At 41.4% G+C, this 22,716-nt stretch overlaps 1 protein-coding gene across 1 annotated transcript in view; it reads right to left on the bottom strand.

Annotated features, from left to right (window-relative positions):
- clstn2a (calsyntenin 2a) overlaps positions 1-22,716 on the bottom strand; it is a 168,849-nt gene that overhangs the window by 49,211 nt on the left and 96,922 nt on the right. The window contains exon 3 of the mRNA XM_038718242.1: positions 237-432. Within this exon, the coding sequence (XP_038574170.1) occupies positions 237-432 (196 nt within the window). The remainder of the gene's footprint in view (positions 1-236; positions 433-22,716) is intronic.

The raw sequence follows: 22,716 nt of genomic DNA, 5'->3' as shown, positions 1-22,716 counted from the left end.
TCCTGAAAAAGAAACAGTGGCTAACAGACTGACTGACAGGCAAGGATTATTTGCTTTCATCAAACTACAACGTTATTAAAGAGGTAAAAGAACCTTTCTCAGACATCCTCTAAAATCAAATTGAAAAGCTTCAGAAAGGAAGAACTTGTAGCAGGACAAGTGTATTAAACTGTATTTGTTGTTATTTTGTAAACCCACCAATACATGGTAACATGAACAGACATTGGTTGACTCACTTGTGGGATTTCTTCCAGTCGGCCCCGCTGGGTTCAGAACCACAGTCGTAGGCCTGGATTATAAATGTGTACTCCTTCTGGCTCTCACAGTCCACAGGGCTACTGGCCCTCAGGACTCCTTCCCCTGATGTGCGATTCAACACCACTGCCTCGAATGGAGCATCCTGACCATAGATCTTAAAGGCACAAATCTCCCCTAAAAAGACAAGGAAAGAGATGCATAAATATTCTAGTGTTACGTACAATATGTCCTATCTTTGGCAGGGAACCATGTCAGAGGATTTCTCATTCTGTGCACAATTTGTGAGAATGTGTCATCAAAACATATTTATTCTCCTTTTGTGCCCAAAATGAAGGCAGTACTTTTAATCTCATTAATTTTGTTCGTCAGGAGCAAATTAAAGCTAAGATAGATAAACAAAAACAGTGTGAATTAAAAGGCTTCTTATTTTCATTGTAGATTAATCAATTAGTTGTTTTGTTCAGAAAATGTCAGAAAATGTCGATCAGTGTTTCCCAAATCATAAGATGACATCCTCAAATGTCTTTCTGTGCCCTCAAACCAAAGATATTAAGTTTACTGTCATAGAGTAAAGAAACCAGAAAATATTCACATTTCAGAAGCTGTAGAGAATTAAAGAATCAGAGAATTTTGACATTTATTTTAAAAAAAACAACAATCTCAAACTGATTATCAAAATAGTTGGCGACTGACTTCCATTGGTTGACAACTAATCAATCAATCATTGCAGCTCTAGTGAAGACAGTCAGGGAGTAAACAAGTGAAAATGAAGAGTCACCACCTTTTGAACTTTCATTTATTAATTTTGAGGAGGATAATAGTTTGTGTATGAGTGATCATGATTATCTCTAATCTTTATTCCAGAGAAAAACAAAAAGGAACCACATGAGTTCTGAGGCAAAAAAAATGAGAAACCACAGAGACGTAATGGGCTTCAACATGTCTGTTCCCAAGCAGAGGAAGTTACTGAGCCTCTGGGTGCTGAATGTGAAGGCACTCTGCTATCAGACTTGGACCGAGAGACAAAGTCTGCACTTCATTCCAGGTCGACACTGTGTGAACACGACAAAGACTAAAAATACATGAGCATGGGAAAGCATTTCCAAACTGGACTCAATTTCCTTTCACAACACTGCTGGTAAAATCTTTTTTCCCCTCTGTCATTTTCTCAAACCCAGCAGCAGCTACCAAATGGCTCAGATCGTTGAGGATGAATCAAACTGTGGGTAATGAAGTAAAAACTAACAATACACACTGCTGACATTTTCTTTACAGCACAACCTGGCTATCACTTTCTATTTCAGTCTCATTTCTGGACACAGCGATCTTTGTCAGCATGAGCTGCTCACAAAAAACACAGTATACAGCTCCTGGGGTGTAGTTAAGAGAAAAATAATTTCTGATATGTGTCAAACTGTGCCAGCTCAACAAAGAATGAAATTTGTTGTGTCCACAGAGTGCACTGAGTGTGTGTGTGTTTCTGTGTGTAGATATGGTTGTGAGTCTTGAATCATCTGTGGAGTTCATCCCCTACACGAGTGTTCATTTCAGGGATTTGGGAAATCTTCTTGCACAGGGAACAAAGAGCTGCAGCGCTCTGACCCTGTGTTGGCTGATATCTCTCAGAACATAGCAGGACACAGTGGAAACAAAAAGCTACCTAGCTATGGGAATTCTGCTTGCATGCACAAACCAAACTGAAAAACACAAAGAGAAAGCCCCCTCTCGCCACTGGCTTCTTTCTACTTCTGTTACCCTTGTCTTCATATCTCAGTGTCATTCTCACAGTCTCTCCACTTATTTTCTCACTCTGACTTCCTTTTAACCTGATTCAACTTTTTAAATCCCCCTTTTTGGTGAAATAATGATGCTGCCTAACACAGTGGGCTTCAAGGTTTGATCCAAAACCAATCTTCAAGATGCCTAGCCCTCATATTGGCTCCTTTGAGGTGTTATCGAAATGAGAAGGTCCCTAACAGGGCGTTGGGATGTGATGTTTTATGTATAGAAAAATAATAATAAACACAGCGGGTGGTATGGAAAAGGGTCGATAAGCACAAACTGAGCAAAAACAGCATTAGATGTGACCAAAGTGAGAGGAATCTGAAAATACCAGTGATTATCATATACTGCTGGAGCCCTTTTCCACAAACCTTGAGTTAGTGGTGGGGAGCAGGAAAAGGTACTTCCACTTAACAGTGTGTGGCTGGATGCAAATCCATTTTCCGCTCCATCTGTTGTGGCAAATTCAGTTTTCTGGATTATATTTTACAGGAAAACCTAACACAGTCAATGAGTGGAGGGAAGATAGAGAGAGCAACAGAAGAGGAGGGAGAGAGAGGGGGATGAGGAGGAATGTGATGTGCCAATGTATATGTAAATGGTAATGACAGAGATTTCCGACATATTCCTACTGTGTCAGCAGATGTGTACTTCACGCACCCACATACACACTTTCCTTTCTGCCACTTACTTTGCCTCTCACCGGGGAAGGAGGGAACACTATAATTTAACCCTGTTGTGGCGTATGTCTGAAATGAAGCCTGATCTTTTGGCCTATAAGTCAGGAAGGAAAGGGTCGCTTTTCAAAGTAAATATCATAGATGTTTGCTTTGAGGAGTTGGCCTGTTGCCATGGTAGATTGAGCGCAAAGTGGAAGAGTCAGCAAAAAATGGTTCGATATAACATTCATCTAAAATAGATGGAACTCCACAGAAAGCTTGAACGGCATAAACTGCATCGACAGAAAATGTCAAGCTGTCAGGGAACATGTATTTTACGGGGTGTTAAATTGCCAATATAATGGAAAAGGACAGGATGGAAACAATTAATGACAAAATGATGCTCCGCAAACTAACAAGTTATCACAAGGAGGTGAAACAAATGTGTGTATTCTTACCGTAAGTAACAGTAGCTGATTTCTTTAATCAGATTCATTTAATTTCTTACAAGATTTGTTTTTCTATTTGTTGAATTATTTAACAATTGCTTACATTTGGTTTTTAATATGCATGGCTGTTTTTAAAGGGTAGAAAAATTGCTATGTCAAGTACAGTGTTTAAAATAAGGATTTAATCTCAAAGTCCAACTAGCTGAATCAGCTTTACATATTTTCCTAAAGCCGATTTTTAAAAATGTTTTTCCAAGTCTCTTGGTAGACTTTAATCTGTATTGCTTGGTTGCTGTGATCACTCCCTCCTCACCACTTTCTGGGTTTGTACTGATGCAAAGTTTTAAAAAACTTTTTCAGCAAGTAATCTACAGTATGTCACATTCAATTTGGTTTGACTAAACTCATTTTCATTAAAAAGGAATTAATATTTCCAACAAATGCAAAATGAAACTAAACTGATGTATTGTTCAACCAAACTTATTTACAATAATAACACTAATGAACACACAAGTTATAAACACTTCAATCAAAAGAAACACTTTAATGAAATATTAATCTATGACATAACAGTCGACGTATTTCTTAGAATAAAAAGAGGACTTCAACACTGATGGAATTTGCTCCCATGTTCTCTTCATGGTAATTTTTTTTTTCTGTTAGAGAAAACAGATTCATTAGTCACATTTTTTAAAAGTAATGTGTCTTCAGATGATGAGGCAGGGACCCTGGACTTGACCAGCCCACCAGAACGGTCCACCTTATACTCCACCACGGCCGCCTTATTAATGCACGCACGTACAAACAGGAGCAGCCTCTAATATGCTAACTACCTAGCAGCATCACAGCCAGTAATCACTATGGCAGTACTACTTTAAAGCAGAACACACTGAAATTGTCATGAGTGAACTGCCTCACATCACATGAAGCCTTGAAATAAAAAGACTAAAATATCCGCAATCCTCCCTGAGACAGAACTGTCTAACTGCTGCTTAGGGTCAGCTGGTTGGCTTTAAGTCATGGGAGTACACATAATAAAAAACTGGTAGAACATCTCTCCAAACATAGAACGTAACCTAAGAGAGCAGCACCTATCATCACCCTGGATACAAATAAAATTATATAAATTAATTAATAAAGGCAAATTTTTTGAAATACTACAAAAACACAGCAGCAGCACCACTATTTCATATTAAGTGAATGAATGGCAACATAATAAATAATACTGTGTGGCTTTACCATAGGGCTTTACCCGCCGTTTATGTTGTGCCCTTAAAAAGGGGAAAAGTAAGGGGAGAAGGTTGAAGAAACACACAGAGGCAGCTCTGGCCTTCACTTGTCTGTACTGAATTACTTTTTTAACAATGTATATAAAAAAACATACATTTCAATATTCATGCGCTCAGATTCAGGACCACAGTCACCATGAGTAACTTCTTAATGCATTCTAAATTATATTTTTAACTAAATTACCACATGAAATGTAAATTGTTTTAACCAAAGTTATCAAATGACATTGTAATAATTTTTAACTGAGTTCTCACATAACACTTAAATGAAATGTACTATTAACATATCCACTTATTCCTTGTCTCTACCATGACATGGTCCTTATTTTGCTTATTTTAGCTAAATAAAATTACACAACAGTAAATCACTGATACTGAAGTGATTTATTTCCCACAAAATCCCCACAGGACAGCCAAATGTAGACATTCTGAGCTTTACGAAAAAAAGTTAAGTATCAAATTTTAGTTTAACCACTAGCCTGTTCAAGCACACAGTACTCTTTACCTCAGTTCTTTCTTCCTGCTGGTACATTTACAAAACACTATAGCTGACCAACGGCTTTGCATTTCACTGATACCATGTTGTATTAACACATTTAGACGCACATCTACCGTTCAGCTGCACTATCTCTGGCTTCGCTGTCCTCTCTGTCTAATCTTTCATTCATGAACAGGGCTGTGGCATCTTCCTCTTCCCGGTCAGCGTCTGTGGCCCTGGTACTAGAACTACGGAACGAGTCGGTTACTTTTTGACATTTACTTGCATTTCAGTCATGACTTTTGACTCTTTGGTCTCTGAGCTTTTCAGCCCAACCCGTTAACATTTTCAAACTCTGCTTTTCCATTTTCTGTTGTAGCTCGTTTTCCAGCTGTCAGTTGCACTGTGGTGTGTGTGAGTGAGACCGAAGGGTCGGGGCCAGGGCTTGACATAGCCACATTAGCCATGCAGCATTTTCACTAGCCATATTTTTGTTGTTGGAAAATTACGTTTTATTTGATTAAAGTTGACTATGGCTTGCTAAAATGTACTAATATTATCATAAGCTCTGATAAGGTTGTGTGTAAAGCTCCTTTTTTTTTTTTAAACTTGTAGTGTATTAAAATAAGCACAAAAAAGAATAGCTTCTTATTGTATATACTAAAAGTGCTGCATGGGTGTAAAAGATAAAAACTAAACTGTCTTTTTTCCCCAGAAACACTGTTTATTTATAACAGCTGTTAATACTGAAATATAGAGTAGGAAATTATCTGCATTAGAAACAAAAGTAAAGAATAAATAATTTTTGTCTAAGAAAAAATCCACAATTAAGGCAACAGGATTAAAACTTTATGTAGTCATTTTTGTGCACTTTTGGATTGTTTGTTTTGCATCTGCATTTCCTCAGAGCACTGCCAGGATTTATTTAAAATTATCATCATGAAGCTCTGGTAGCTCTGAGTAACTTGAGATACTTCCACCTGAAACGAGTATACTGGTCTTTATTTTACAGCTTATTCCCGTACAAACGCACCTTCTGTTTTCCTGTGCCCTGAGTACTTAGGCTATAATAAAACATAGAATCGATGGAGATGTAGCCTACTTGTGTGTGCATGCGACTAGTCGTGTGTGATGACAAAGATCATCAGGTTAAAACATGAAGTGAGGACTGTGGATGCCCTGTGACAGATTAAACTTATTTTCTCGTTTGACAAAAGTCTAGATGTCATATTTGGCGCGCTGTGACTGTGGCTGTGACTGTGTTACGGCTGAAATCCACCCGCATTTGGCAGGTTGGTTGGTGTTAATATCAAGCCCAGGGCTAAGAAAAAGATGGGAAATTTCTCGTCTCACTTGTTTACCATACCAGTAAATCTGAATTGTTTCCGTAAAATTAACTGAACAATTGACCATTATATTTGTTTGTGCGATTTAAGCAGCTTACAACTATAACTCAAGGGTGCAGCTCGGTGGGCTTTAAGAGGGTTTATACATCCAACAGAACTTCTATAAAATTAAACAGAACAATAAAATACAGGTTAAGAAGATGAAAAGGTCTATTTAAACCTTTTTCATTTTAACACAGTAAGAAAAGCACAGGTGTTAGTAATGTTAATTATGGCTCTGCTCAATTAAAGAACCTTAGTACAACAGCATGCACAAACCAAAACTTTATTAAGGTCATAGTTCAGATCTGTGAAATGACAAGAACGTAAAGAGGTGGTATTATGCTTTTTGGCTTTTCCCCTCTCCTTTATTCAGTTATATATCTTTTTTGTGCATGTAATCGGTTTGCAAATTGAAAAAGCCCAAAGTCCAGCCCAAAGGGAGTTCCCATCTCCCACAGAAAGCTCTGCTCTGAACTGCCTGAAAACAGCTCGTTTATAGTCCAGCCGCTTCCCTTCCTTCACTGTGACGTCACAATGACAACGCGTCATAAAGCTTGCCAAGCGGCTAACGGGGTCAGGCACGCCCTCAAACCAAGCTAGTCTGAGCTGAGGCCCTTTGATTTTAGTTAAGACCCTTTTCCACTGCACAGTACCAGGTCGACTCGTCTTTGTTTGGTTTTCCATTGTAGAAATGTTGTACCTGCTTCCAGGTACTTTGTTTCGTATCACCTCACCTCCGTCAAGGTTTCAAGCGAGCTGCGGTATACTAAAATGTAACGTGAAAATACAACAGACTGCAGATTGGTCAGAGAGAATATTCACTATTCACTGCATCATCATTGCTTGAACCAGACCAGCAACATAAAGTGTTATATTTTACAGTTTTCGTATGGAATTTCATCACTAAATCCACTTGAGGGGAGGAATCAGCTGTGTAGATTTCGAATATTGACAGTTTTACAAGAAGTGATGGCGGAACAAAAATGTGCTTGAATATTTTCGGAGTTGAGGAGCTCCACAAGTGGCTGCGGGGGAAGCCTGCGCCAACCCGCGGGAGGAGCATGCGAGGCCAGTTCTGAGTAATGTTGAAATGTTTTAACAAAAAAAAAAGAGAAAGCTGTGTGGATCGCTGGTGTGTGTGTCGGCAACAGTTCAACGTTTAGTCCTAAAAGACGATGTAACTCCGACTTTGTTTGAGCCTGGAAATTCACAATCACAACCTGTAAGCATGCTTTATTGGTTGTGAATTATATTTAAAATAAACACGGCAATGTAACTTCACAGACTGTTCAAGTGCGGAGTTGTTATAAAAGTTGGCTAACACAGCTATATAGCTATAATGCTAATGTTACACCCGACGTGAAAGCTACTGAACAAACGTTCAAATTGTTTGGCCAATTTTTATGTAAAATTGAAATCTGGTGATTTTTGTAGTGGTTTATGGTAAGATGTAGAACAATGATGTTGTGTGGTTGTGGACCTGTGAGTAACTTATACCATCTACTAGGTTACGGTCGCAGTCTGAAGCGGCTTTGATTTGGATCACACTACCTTGTTTCTTACGACACGCCCTTCTCTGCTTCTGATTGGCTAGTAGTCCTTACCTGGGAACTGCGCATGTGCAACTCCCAACAAAGATTTTGTACAAGTAAGATGCATCACTCTGTAGCTCAAGAGCGGAGCGTACAACACATAGGGTGAAAAGAGGAACTGCAACAATGTGCAGTATGAGAAAAATATGGTGTTTTTATGTGTATTAAGATTTTGAATATGAAAATGAGCATAATACCACCTCTTTAACAGTCAGTAACAAAATGTAACGTGAACCACTATGCAAAAGGACGTGGATGACATAGTGTGAAGACAACAACTTGCAATTATAGTTATCTGAACAGGATGTGGCAAAGGCATAAATACCTTAGCAACACAATGACAAATAGCACACACTAACTACACCGACATGCTCATTAAAATGCAAGCAAGGACAAGTATACAGTATAAAAAAACAAACTGGGGTCAGGACCTGTGATTTAAATTTCTGTCTTTGTCTTCAACTGGACGTTTTGGGCGATTCGCCCCCTGATGTCAGGAAGACAATTATGTAAAATAGACAGGCTGTTTAAGCCCTTTGGGTTAAAGGAGAGGTACAATTGTGTATCAGCAGCATGATAATGAAAGAATATACACAAGCGAAAACAATCTTCTTAATACTTGTTTGCAGTTAACAATCTGATGTATTACCTCACATCATGATTGTGATTCAGTGGTAATGTAACAGCAAAATTTAATGACTTCCAAAGTACTGAAATCCTCAAGTGAACCCTCTTTCTCTGTCGAGTCTCAACAAAAATTCAATCATGTTAATTCCTCTTCTTAATCAAATACTGTTCAAATACTCCATCTGGTATGTCCATGCCTGTTTGTCTGTCTCTGCGTACAGCATCAGACATAAAAGCTTCAGTATCAAGATTTTTGTGTGTGTGTGTGTGTGTGTGTGTGTGTGTGTGTGTGTGTGTGTGTGTGTGTGTGTGTGTGTGTGTGTGTGTGTGTGTGTGTGTGTGTGTGTGTGTGTGTGTGTGTGGTGGTGGTGGGGGGGGGGCTGTAAGACCTTGATTAAAGTGAGTTTCTAAGCAGAGTGTCAGGCGGTTTTAAGCCCTGATCCCTTCACTCTCCTGCCTTCAGTAGTGTGCTCATGGTCGCCCTTGTTCCTCTTGTTTAATTAATGACAGGATTACTGTTCACCCCACAGATACGCCCTAACTACACTCTGATACACACAAACACATGCACACAAAGTACAGTATGTGTATTGTATAACACTTTTCATACAACCACATAATGCACATGTTGTTATGCACAGTGAGCTCCAAATGTACACACTGATAAAACTTAAAATTACTTTGAGGGTAAAGGGTTTCATTACAGTGTCTCAGAATTTAATAAGATTTTATTGATTCAGCTTTTGCTTTGCTCTGCGTTTTTGAATGATAAAAAAAAGGTTTAATCTGTTGTGCATTTCATTGTAGACTTAAGAGATTTACACCAGGAAGAAGGACCTCGCTCTAAATACCCTAGCTGTCACATGGAGCACATGGCTGTGTGTGACTGAGCAAACAAGGGTATGTGTTATAAATCTTCTCCTGTTCTGGAGCGCTCCAGCTGTTCTTTGTAGAATTTTTTTTTGCATGGGCCTCAGACTGCACTTTCATGGGTGTTATGTTCAGGGTCCTGCTGTTCCATGTATACTGCGTTACCAGTTGTATTAGGTATGCCTGTGCAGTCTACTGCAATCGATACATACATACAGAAGACACAATATTAATTTCAAAAATGCTCCTTTTTGTGTCTGCCGGCTGGAGGGGTTGGTCTGTGACAACAACATTTTGGCAAGTTATTTGTTTTTCATTTTTAGTTCATCTTACATCTTTAATTATTTATTTTTACCATTAAAAGTATGCTGACATTAGCTATTAGTGGTTCCTTTTTGCAAAGTACCCATGGATTACTTTGATGAAAACCTAAAAATGTGATGATTCTCACGGAAGTCCTGGACATATCCTTGGGTGATTTACAGAGCAAATATGCATGCTGTAGCAGGTGGGAGAGAAAAATTATTGTAAACAGTGTACATTGGGTTCTGGTGATATCCAGATGATATTGCAAAACATTTCTTTGTGTTCTGTAATGAGGTGGCACTAAAGGAATTCTAAGACCTCTGTTTGTCAAAGGTTTTGAATGCTTTACCATACTGATTATTTCACCGTCTCATCTTAATTTAGCAGCCATCTAAACAAACAAAAGCCATTCATTTTTTAAAAATGGGTAGATTTTATTAATCGATACAACATCATGTGAGATAACCAAAGAAAATTGAGAATTATAGAGGGATATGGAATACAGTTCTGTTAAAATCTAAAATTAATAGATTTATTTTAATCTATATAGTAAACTCACTTATTTTTGTATTAGTCTTTGGAAACCATGCATAAAATGATAAATGTGGATGTGGAATAGAATGTTATGTTGACTAATGCATTGCAATGTAGGTTAATCAACTGTAATCAGGTACATTACAGAAGTAAATGTCCTTAAATGTTTTAGGCACATTATTATTTTTGAGAGAGAAAAAAAAGAACTGTTATCGCCTTGTTCTTTCAGCAGTCTGCTGTGCTATGTTTGTATTGTTTGCTTGCTTGTTTGCAGTGTCTTTTCGATCCCAGTTGTGCATCTCAGGCTTCATAAATATAATAACTCTAATATTATTATATATGAATCGCACACAGCAACATTTTTGTATCTGTATTTTGATATCAGTTTTACTGAATATATCTGCATAAACTGTTTGGAGCTGTGGTAATATTGACAGTAGATCTACTTTATAATGAATTTGCTCTTATCCTGACAGTGATTTAAAACTGAAAGTGATTAAATACACTGGGTGATCATTAGAAAAAGAACTCCTCTCACTCTACTTTTGCCATTATAGTTTCGTATGAGCATGGAAGAGGAGGATGAGGATGAAATCAAATGAGGGTTCACGGCCCCTCAATAAGCTTTTATTCCTGTTGGCTTTAATGGGATTTTCTCTGTACTGTCTCAAGGTTTTCGATGAGGACACTGAGCGGCGGGCAGTTAACTGGAGGATAAGTTGTCAAATGTCAGTGGCGCCTCTGTAGATTTGTCGCTGCCTGACATATGGCTTTTTAAATCTACATTCAAGCTTTACTCCCCTACTTTAAACCAGAGGAGGGGACATACTGTAAAAAGTTCATAGATTAGAAAGTCATGACATAAGAATTAGAGGTCAATATTAAGTTACTCCCAAAAATATCACTTTGCTACACAACTGCCCAGCATGATCTGTTTAAAGTTCTGCATGTGCACCCACATAGTCATATGCTCTGAATACTGAATAATAAGAAAGGTATTGATTGAAAGCACCTTTTAACATATTTTGATCCCCATACGCACATACAAAAATAAATCAAGAACAGCCTATAGAGAGTTCCTCAAAATCAAGCTATAACAACTCCTGAAATGTCTTCTAATGCAAAACCACCAGAATATTTTTGCCCTCTGCAATGAAAAGTCTCACTGTAAATAAATAACAACCTCCATCAGTTTCTCTAATGTCTGTTAGGCACAATAAAAAGGCTAATATTCAAACATTGTGGAGTGTGTCTGTGTGCATGGGTGCATTTGTTGACTGGTGCAGCCACAGTGGGCTCTCAGTCAGTTAAAGAGAGACATGCAGGTAAAATTCATCAGAGTCTCGCTGGGCTCCTTCTGATAGCCAGCCACTTCTTAATTGCATTTGGGAGATTGTCGCACCATCCACTTGACCTCAGGGTGACAAATCAACAGTTCACCCAGACGGGAAGCACATGCACACATGCAAACACACACACTTTCAGGTTATCTATTCACGCAGGTCCGCTGATGCCTTGGACAACACAATATAGGAACGTGGAGAATTCAATATTACAGACAATACATTCATTCTGCTGAGGGCTTTGGTGATCTGGAATGCAATTAGTGTTAATTGCAGCCTCTGAAGTTGCAGGATTAGAATTCATCAGATGAACTGTGACCGTCAGTGTTGCCTGTTAATTGAACTGCGTGAAGATGCAGTTGTGTGACTTAAATGCTGAAGAGGAGAGCTCTGAAAAGCATTTTAGCTCAAGTGTTTAAAGCCAATACGAAGTGAACTGCTGAAGTCAGACACAGCTCTTAGAGAGGCTACTTGTAAGTGAAAGATTATGGGTTTGGCATACTGGGAAATAACTCGTCTTCAGCTAGGTGCTTAACCCCTAATTTCTCCAGTGAAAATATGTAAACAGAAAAAGGTAAATGAGGCAGGAGGTTGTTTATCAAGTTAAGCAGGAAATTGTGCAAAAGTGTGGGTCTGAATGCATCAAAAGTTGGTGCACAAAGCAAACCTAGTTTCCACACAGTGTTAAAAAAAAGTAAAATACCCCTGTCATCCAAAAAAACATATACATTTAAAAAGGACAATAGAGACATGACCACTGAGGAGGATACCAGTGGCATATAGTATAGAAGAGGTCAAAGAGATACAAAGAGCAGATTAAAAAGTGATTGAGAGGCGGGGAGAAGCTGCAGGGGAGATAAAAAGGAGGAGGAGGCAAAGGAGGAAGGATATGGAGCGATAACTACAGTCTGAGATAACTAATGCAGGTATAAATAGCACGTTCAACCTCTTGAGTATCTCAGTGTGCTTCCCCTCCTCCTCATCACCTTCTCCTCCCCATGGTTCTACTTCTCCCTTCCTCTGCAGCAGATTTCACAGCGGTAAGCAATTATTCAGCTCTTAAAATCAGCACTCAGATGCACTGCTCAACCTGGCCCTCCTCTACCCAAGACACGCCTCACCCACTCGTTTCTACCCTCTTTCTCACCTTCCCCCACTCCTCCTCTGTTCCTCCCTCACCTGCTGTTTGCCATAGCTGACAGTTCACTGCCCTCCGAGGGTCACCAGTTGACAGTTAAATGGCTTCTTGATCGAGGGGAATGTTATAGTTTGGGGATGCATGTGTGTGCAGCTGCTTTCTCACAACATACACTGACTGTGCTGTGCAAATGTTTTAGGCAGGGATGGAAAAAATGGTGGAAAAATTGACATGTTAACAGATAATATTTATCAATTAACAAAATACAAAGTAGGTGAACAGAAGAAAAAACTAAATCATATCAATATTCGCTGTGACCACCTTTTGCCTTCAAAATAGTATCAATTCTTGATCAAGACTTGTGGCCAAAAAGCCCTACAACCAACATGGAAACAAGGCCAAGCCACTCTACTATGCACAAAAATACCGGAACCGGGGTGCAATGGCAGCAGGTGCTCTGGACAAACTAGTAAAAATATAAATATTTGGCTGTAGCAGAAGGCAGTTTGTTTGCAGAAGGACTGAGGAACGGTACAAGAACGAGTGTGTACAGGCAACAGTAAAGCATGGTGAAGGATCCTTGCAAGTTTGGGGCTGCATTTCCTCCATCGGAGTTGGGGATTTGGTCAGAATTAATGGCCTCGTCAATCCTAAGTAAAGGCAGATACGTATTCATCATGCAATACCATCGGGGAGGCATCAGGGATTGGCCCCAAATTTATTCTGCAGCATTACAACGACCCCAAACATAAAGCGAAAGTCTTTGGAGTAAAGAAGAACTAGGAGCAGGAACAATCTCTGTGCAATAACCCTGTGACTTTTACATCTACTTCACCTATTACCTTTATTGTATATACTTTATATATCATATCCACCAACCTCATGTTCATAAAAGTAATTTGCATGTATGTGTGTATCTGTACATGGTAGCCTGTTTTTTGTTGTTGTTGAGCTTGTTGTCCTGTTTATTATGCTTATTCTGTGTATGTACATTGAGAGCAGTGTAAGACCAGAGTTAGATTTCTCGTATGTGTACACATACCTGGCCAATAAAAGCAATTCAGATTCTAAGGAGTCCTGGAAGTGATGGTATGGCCCCCACAGAGCACTTATCGCAACATTATTAAGGCTTTCTGGGATTACATGAAGAGAGAGAAGCAACTGAGGCTGCCTAAATCCACAGAAACTGAGTAGCGCTCCAAGATATTTGGACCAACCTACCTGCCAAGTTCCTTCAAAAACAATGTGTAAGTGTTCCTAGAAGAGCTGATGCTGTTTTGACGGCAAAGGGCGGTCACACCAAATATTGACTTAATAAAATGTTTCTTAGGTTCACTCATTTTGCATTTTGTTAACTGATAAATATAATCTATTAACAGATCGATAGATAAATACTGTATTTATCCCAAAGGAAATTCAAGTATCCAGTAGCATACGAAACATACATACATTAAACCTATATTAAAATTGAATTAAAATAACTTATAACACAGTAGCCACAGCAAAAAAGTGCAAAACGTGTCTATTTTTGAAAGCATTCTTACTTTGTAGCATTTTTTCCACACCTGCATAAAATGTTTTCATAGTACTGTATGTATATAAAAACACAAAAGAGAAAGGATGGCATGTTGAGGGATACCAGGGTCACCTTGCTCTCAACTGAGGCGTGATCGCTGTAATCCCACCAGGTATTGTTCTATGATTTTGAGTCTACAACCAGTGCTTGAAGTGGAAGAAAATAGGAGCCATTCACATGTTAATGAGTGTATCAGCTGGTACCACTAGTGATTAGGGCTACTGTTAGCGTATTCATTATAATTTCAGATAGTATACAGAATAGTATACTAGGCTATACAGCTTACCACTAGTATAATATTAATTCCAGTTAAAGCAGTGTCATTTTTGTGTGTTGTTTTCCTTCATTAAATCCTTGTGCAAGAAAAATTGTCTACAGTGGTAGTTAGTCTCTAATTTGTTAATGCTAAGTACCAACTCCTCAATAATCATAACCATTCGTGCAGAATAACGGATTAAACATTTAGAGTTTGCTGTAGCGTGTCAAACTTTTTTAACACCCCGCCCCATCCAGGCTGTGATTTGTTGGTTCAAGAAAAGGGACACTGATGAGCAACTTTATGCAAGAAAAAGTAGTACACAAGAGAGTAAAATAGAGAAGTGCCAGCACTGTGTATCCGGTGAGTGCCGGCCCACTTCAAACAATGTCTACAACGTGTTTTTGTTCCTTCTTTTGCATGGATTCATACCGCACCACTCTGCCCTGTGCAGCTTGACACGGCTTCCGTCAAAAATAGAAGCACGTAAATACAGCGCGTATTTTAAGTAGAGCAGAGTGGAGAGCCACTTTTGAAACACGCAGCTGCGTGTCTGGTTTAATCATGCTTTAAGATTTGCAGTCATACATCTGAGAAAGGAAGTAATATGTTAAGTCGTCTAGTACATCTCTTCCCATGCAAGAGATAACTCAATTCGTCACTAAGAGACTCCCAATTATTGGAATATGCAAATAATGTATCATTAGTCAATGCACACCATACATCTATTTTGTTTTCTTTATCCTATTTGGTACATCTCAGTTTACAAATTTAAATAAGACTAAGGTTCCACAACCAAGCTGTACTTAGGCACAATGGTGCTTTGAGCTAAATGCTAGCACATCTTAGTACACTGCATTACAGAGATGGGGACTCGAGTTAGAGACTCGGACCCAAGTGCGACTTAAGTCACACACACAGTGACTTGAGACTTGACTTGAGACTCATCCTCAAAAGACTTCAGACTCGAGGTGCGGGACTTGTGAACAATGTTTATTTTTTAGGAAACTTCTGATGAGCTTGCCCTTATTCCCTCCCTCAGTTACTGTCAAGTGTTTCTTTTAACTGCGAGGTGTCCACACTTGACAAGGACCAGACTTCGGATTTCACTCAGAATAATTTATTTGAATAATTGAACAGGAGTTGAACAGTATAGGTGAAAAACCTTTAAACACAGAAATAAAAAGCATTTTGAATAAACAGGTATTTCCACAGTAAACACAAGTCAAGGTAAATATTTCAAAAACGGTAAGTATATTTAAATTCAATATTATTCTTCACATTTCACCAAACTAATTATGCATTTTAATTAATCTTTAACAAAAAACAATTTTGGCTTACTATTTAAGCATTCATTTACACAAATTAGGTAGAAAACCCACACATTTTAACCATATATCCATGCATTTGAACATAGTTTCTCCCTCTCTTCAACCATGCAGCGACAACTTTAACACACCCATATTAACACCTAAACAGAAAAGATTTAAACAATGTTCAAGTGAGCTTACCGATAGCCCGTCAAAATCAAAAGTCTCATTCCCCGCAGTGGATGTGTGCTGCTCATTCCGTCGTGTCAGTCCATTTCCACCAGCCAAATGACTGCGTTATATGCCCCGCTGATTGAAGTGTGTGCGAGCTTCTGATTGCTCAATCTAATTCACCTGGTTGAGGGTGCGCCAGGGCGCGCACGCACGGTCACACGCGGCTGCCGATGCAGAGCGGGGCGGCACGCAGGTGAGACGGCATGCAAGAGGAGGCGGGCACACGGGAGACAGGCGCACCTCTGCCAGATCAGCGCGACACCTCCCACTCGATCTTTACGTGGCGGCGCCCGGAAAGATCGTACTCTCAGGTGGGCTGGTCTCTGACTTGATCCTCCCATGGTATGAGGACCACAAGGCGCCGGACGTCCCGCTGCAGTATGGTACTTGATCCAGGATCTGCGGCACCAGGTCTTGAGCTTCTCACAGAGATGCTGGAACTTGGGGAGACTCTCACATGAACATCTCGAACGACACCTCTGAAATCAGGATTTGCGCCGATGACTCTTGCAAGCCTGAACTGCCCTCTCAGTGCATTTTGGTCGCAGAGCCAAACTATGTCTCCAATGGTAACGTTCCTTTCAGCAGTATGCCACTTACTGCGAATGAACAGGTTCGGGCCAGCAAGTTGGCTCCAGGACTTCCAGAAGTTGTTTACTATCGTTTGCACTTCTTTGAGCCTCTTGAATGGGTAGGTGGTGTAGTCGACAGTTTTGAAGTCTCCACTTTGTGTAGCTCGACCAAGCAATAAGTTGTTTGGCGTGATGTACTGGATGCGCTCTTCTCGGCTTTGGACTCTGGCGTCAATGGGTCTCATTGGCAAGATTAGCAGCTAGCTGGAGCACTGTCAGGAACTCACTGAAGGTAAGACCTTCTACATTGCCAAGGCTTTGGAGGGCTCTCTTGGTGACTCTGACAGCAGCTTCGGCGGCTCCGTTTCGGTGAGGTGAATCGGCCGGGAGGATTTTCCACATCCAGGTCGTCTCATTTTTGGCAGCATACTCTTCAAGTGACTCTTTGCTCTGTTGATTCAGGTAAGTGTACATCTCTTTTAGGACAGGTCTCGCTCCGACAAAGATCGTACCAGGATCAGACCAGATTTTACGGGGATGGCCTCGGACAGCGGTGAATCTCTGGTAGGTAAGCAGGAAGCTCTCTGTTGATAGTGTGCTTGCCAGCTCGACATGAATGGCTCGGCTGGACATACAGCAAAACACGACGCCCCATACTTTCATGGTCACTCTCTTTTTGACATCATCCTTCACATGGTAAGGTCCAAACAGGTCAACGGACGTAAACTCGAATGGTGCAGCAGGACTAGACCTCTCATCAGGTAAGTTTCCCATATTTGCTTGCAGGTTCTTGCTTTTGCTTTCTTGCAGACGATACACTTGTCAACGACTTTTTGGGCAATGACCCTTCCTCTGATGACCCACGCCTTTATCCTCATCCGCAGCAGGGTTCCCGCCACACCTTCATGTCCCTTACTGTGTGCTTCTCTGGCTAGCAGGGTAGATAACCAGGCTTGGAAAGGTAGGAGGGGAACAGCTCTGCGGTCTTCTTTGAAGGTCTGGATTCTCCCACCACAAACTAGAAGTCCACTTGTTTGGTCTCTGTAGACGACTAATCTGTCTGTTGTGGTGCCTGGGAAGTTGACGCCCTCTTGTGCTGCTAGGCAAAGGTCTCGAAACACGTCCCGTCTCTCTCTGACTGTAAGGATACCCGAGGATGGTACTGCCTCCCACTTTTCTTGGTCTCTGGTTTCGGCACTTAAGAACTTTTTAGCTGCTCTCCAGATCCAAGCCACAGTCCCAATCAGCCTTCTCAGGTTGCTGAAGCGCTTTCCATCGACTAGATGCCGGACTGCTGCTCCTGCTGGTGGTCTTTCATACTCTAGCTGGGCTGGATTTTGTGCCGTTTTCAGGCGACATCTGGAGAGTAGTGCTACGAATGTTTTTTTCTGGATCCTTGTGACTTTGTCTCGAGCTTGGGCCGCGACGTCTCTGGCGGATTTCTTTGGCCACTCATCGTCAGGAAGTTGGAGGAACTTTGGACCCGACTGCCACTCGGAGTCCTCAGTTAGGGCATCTGGACTGGCCCCTCTAGTGATGATATCTGCGATGTTTGCTGGCCCTGGAATCCACCAACAGTCTTGGACGTCGGTACTGCTCTGGATCTCACCAACGCGATTTGCGAAGAAAGTCTGGTAGCCATAACTCTCACGCTGTATTGCACCCAGGACTGTTTGACTGTCGACAAGATGATACCATTTCTCTGACCTGGAGTCGGCAGTGTCTCTGGAAGTAGGTCTTGAGGCGGGCTGCGAAGACTGCTCCGCATATCTCAGCTTTTACAGGATCCCCTTTGTGGTCAAGGGGGGTCAGCTTGGATTTGGATTCGACCAGTCTCACAACGACACCACGGCTGCAACTCCAGCGAAGATACATCACTGCGCCATATGCGTGTTGGCTGCCATCAGAGAATGTGATTGCACTGGGCTCTGCGCAGAGATCTGGTGGAGTCAGGGATCTGGTGAAACGAAGTTGGCTCAGGTCAGCATATTCTTCCAATAGCTTTATAGCGTCTTCTCTGAGACCTTCAGACAAAGCAGCATCCCACGAGTCTTCTAGCCAGTATTTTACCTTGGCTTCTTGAAAAGCTCTCCTGACCAGGATGGCACCCTTTTGTTTGACAGGAGTCACAAGGCCGAGTGGGTCATACAGGCTAGAAACCTGGCTTAGCAGCTCTCGTCTGGTGAGTGGATCAGGTGTTTGATTTCTGACCTCCTGTCTGAGCAGGTTTTGACCAAGGCGCATCTTTCTCCTTTTCTTTGAGAAGTTAACTGCAACCATGACATGGAGTTTGTCGTCATTGATGGTGTAACCAAGGCCAAGGGCTTTGTTGTCGTCTTTTGTCAGCTGGTTTGGTAGGATCATAGTCTTTGGTATCTCATCCTTGGGTTCTTTCCTCCCACCTTGAATGGAGTAAACCCAGGGCTTTATGTGGAATCCTCCAGCTTTCAGGATGTGTTTGATGTTGGCTGTGAGGCATTTCAGATGGTCAAGGTCGTTATGTGAAGTCAGGATGTCGTCGACGTATACATCTTCTCCCAGCACGCGTCTCTCTTCCTTGAAGTGACTGAATGAAGGTAAGTTCGCAGTTTCTCGCATGGCGACTTGGGCTATGCAACCGGCAGGTTTGTCTCCGATGTTGACTCTTGTTATGGCAAAATCTTCTATTTCGGCATCTTCACTGTCACGCCACAGGAATCTGTGCAGGTGGACCTCTCGATCTTCCAGCCAGACAGAGTTGTACATCTTCCGGATGTCTCCAAGGGCAGCGTAGACACCAGTTCGGAACCTCAATAAGACAGCTCGGATTGGGTTCAGGACATCAGGACCTTTGATGAGGATGTCGTTCAGACTGAGACCTCTGCACTTTTGGCTGCTGTTCCACACTAGTCTGACTGGGGTGGAGACTGAGTGTGGGTTTAGTGCAATGAGATGACTTATGTACCACACTGGCCCGGTCCAACTCTGCAGAATGTCTTTGGACAGCTTCATTGCGGCCCTGCGGTTCACCATCTCATGGATCTGTGCAGCGTAGGCCGCCTTCCACTCAGGTTCTTTTGATAGCTGCTTCTCAGTTCTGAGAAATGTTGCCTCTACTGCTTTCCTGTTTGGCAGGGTTGCTGGATCTTCTGTCCACGGATACTTAGCATGCCAGTGTGGTTCGGTGCTGTGTACATCTCCAGTCGTGTATGTCAAACCATTTCTTATGATCTCCATCTCCCTTTCTTCTGCAAGAGTTATCTCCTTTCCCCCTGGCTGGCAGTTCCCGCAGCGACACCCTCCACATCTCGGCTGACAGGCGGCTCCGATGCTCTCCCACCTCCACCACTTCAGAAAGTCTTTGCTGCTGGTGGCTGTGTTAGACTGGGTCTCGGGGTGGTCGGGATACTGGCAGGAAATTGGGTCTGTCTTGAATTCGAGATATTTGACTGCTGAAGTTCTCATTGATCTGGCGAAGTGAGTCTTGACGAATGGGCCAGGTGGTGTAGTCGACAACTTTAACACACCCATATTAACACCTAAACAGAAAAGATTTAAACAATGTTCAAGTGAGCTTACCGATAGCCCGTCAAAATCAAAAGTCTCATTCCCCGCAGTGGATGTGTGCTGCTCATTCCGTCGTGTCAGTCCATTTCCACCAGCCAAATGACTGCGTTATATGCCCCCGCTGATTGAAGTGTGTGCGAGCTTCTGATTGCTCAATCTAATTCACCTGGTTGAGGGTGCGCCAGGGCGCGCACGCACGGTCACACGCGGCTGCCGATGCAGAGCGGGGCGGCACGCAGGTGAGACGGCATGCAAGAGGAGGCGGGCACACGGGAGACAGGCGCACCTCTGCCAGATCAGCGCGACACCTCCCACTCGATCTTTACGTGGCGGCGCCCGGAAAGATCGTACTCTCAGGTGGGCTGGTCTCTGACTTGATCCTCCCATGGTATGAGGACCACAAGGCGCCGGACGTCCCGATGCAGTATGGTACTTGATCCAGGATCTGCGGCACCAGGTCTTGAGCTTCTCACAGAGATGCTGGAACTTGGGGAGACTCTCACATGAACATCTCGAACGACACCTCTGAAATCAGGATTTGCGCCGATGACTCTTGCAAGCCTGAACTGCCCTCTCAGTGCATTTTGGTCGCAGAGCCAAACTATGTCTCCAATGGTAACGTTCCTTTCAGCAGTATGCCACTTACTGCGAATGAACAGGTTCGGGCCAGCAAGTTGGCTCCAGGACTTCCAGAAGTTGTTTACTATCGTTTGCACTTCTTTGAGCCTCTTGAATGGGTAGGTGGTGTTAACAGATAATATTTATCAATTAACAAAATACAAAGTAGGTGAACAGAAGAAAAAACTAAATCATATCAATATTCGCTGTGACCACCTTTTGCCTTCAAAATAGTATCAATTCTTGATCAAGACTTGTGGCCAAAAAGCCCTACAACCAACATGGAAACAAGGCCAAGCCACTCTACTATGCACAAAAATACCGGAACCGGGGTGCAATGGCAGCAGGTGCTCTGGACAAACTAGTAAAAATATAAATATTTGGCTGTAGCAGAAGGCAGTTTGTTTGCAGAAGGACTGAGGAATGGTACAAGAACGAGTGTGTACAGGCAACAGTAAAGCATGGTGAAGGATCCTTGCAAGTTTGGGGCTGCATTTCCTCCATCGGAGTTGGGGATTTGGTCAGAATTAATGGCCTCGTCAATCCTAAGTAAAGGCAGATACGTATTCATCATGCAATACCATCGGGGAGGCATCAGGGATTGGCCCCAAATTTATTCTGCAGCATTACAACGACCCCAAACATAAAGCGAAAGTCTTTGGAGTAAAGAAGAACTAGGAGCAGGAACAATCTCTGTGCAATAACCCTGTGACTTTTACATCTACTTCACCTATTACCTTTATTGTATATACTTTATATATCATATCCACCAACCTCATGTTCATAAAAGTAATTTGCATGTATGTGTGTATCTGTACATGGTAGCCTGTTTTTTGTTGTTGTTGAGCTTGTTGTCCTGTTTATTATGCTTATTCTGTGTATGTACATTGAGAGCAGTGTAAGACCAGAGTTAGATTTCTCGTATGTGTACACATACCTGGCCAATAAAAGCAATTCTGATTCTAAGGAGTCCTGGAAGTGATGGTATGGCCCCCACAGAGCACTTATCGCAACATTATTAAGGCTTTCTGGGATTACATGAAGAGAGAGAAGCAACTGAGGCTGCCTAAATCCACAGAAACTGAGTAGCGCTCCAAGATATTTGGACCAACCTACCTGCCAAGTTCCTTCAAAAACAATGTGTAAGTGTTCCTAGAAGAGCTGATGCTGTTTTGACGGCAAAGGGCGGTCACACCAAATATTGACTTAATAAAATGTTTCTTAGGTTCACTCATTTTGCATTTTGTTAACTGATAAATATAATCTATTAACAGATCGATAGATAAATACTGTATTTATCCCAAAGGAAATTCAAGTATCCAGTAGCATATGAAACATACATACATTAAACCTATATTAAAATTGAATTAAAATAACTTATAACACAGTAGCCACAGCAAAAAAGTGCAAAACGTGTCTATTTTTGAAAGCATTCTTACTTTGTAGCATTTTTTCCACACCTGCATAAAATGTTTTCATAGTACTGTATGTATATAAAAACACAAAAGAGAAAGGATGGCATGTTGAGGGATACCAGGGTCACCTTGCTCTCAACTGAGGCGTGATCGCTGTAATCCCACCAGGTATTGTTCTATGATTTTGAGTCTACAACCAGTGCTTGAAGTGGAAGAAAATAGGAGCCATTCACATGTTAATGAGTGTATCAGCTGGTACCACTAGTGATTAGGGCTACTGTTAGCGTATTCATTATAATTTCAGATAGTATACAGAATAGTATACTAGGCTATACAGCTTACCACTAGTATAATATTAATTCCAGTTAAAGCAGTGTCATTTTTGTGTGTTGTTTTCCTTCATTAAATCCTTGTGCAAGAAAAATTGTCTACAGTGGTAGTTAGTCTCCAATTTGTTAATGCTAAGTACCAACTCC

This window comes from Micropterus salmoides, unplaced genomic scaffold (assembly GCF_014851395.1).
Source record: "Micropterus salmoides isolate LMB-PRFRI ecotype aquatic unplaced genomic scaffold, ASM1485139v1 Ms_hic_scaffold_14, whole genome shotgun sequence".
NCBI lineage: Eukaryota > Metazoa > Chordata > Actinopteri > Centrarchiformes > Centrarchidae > Micropterus > Micropterus salmoides.
The sequence above is the reverse complement of the archived record's forward strand: the minus strand, read 5'-3'. Positions and strand labels throughout refer to the sequence as shown.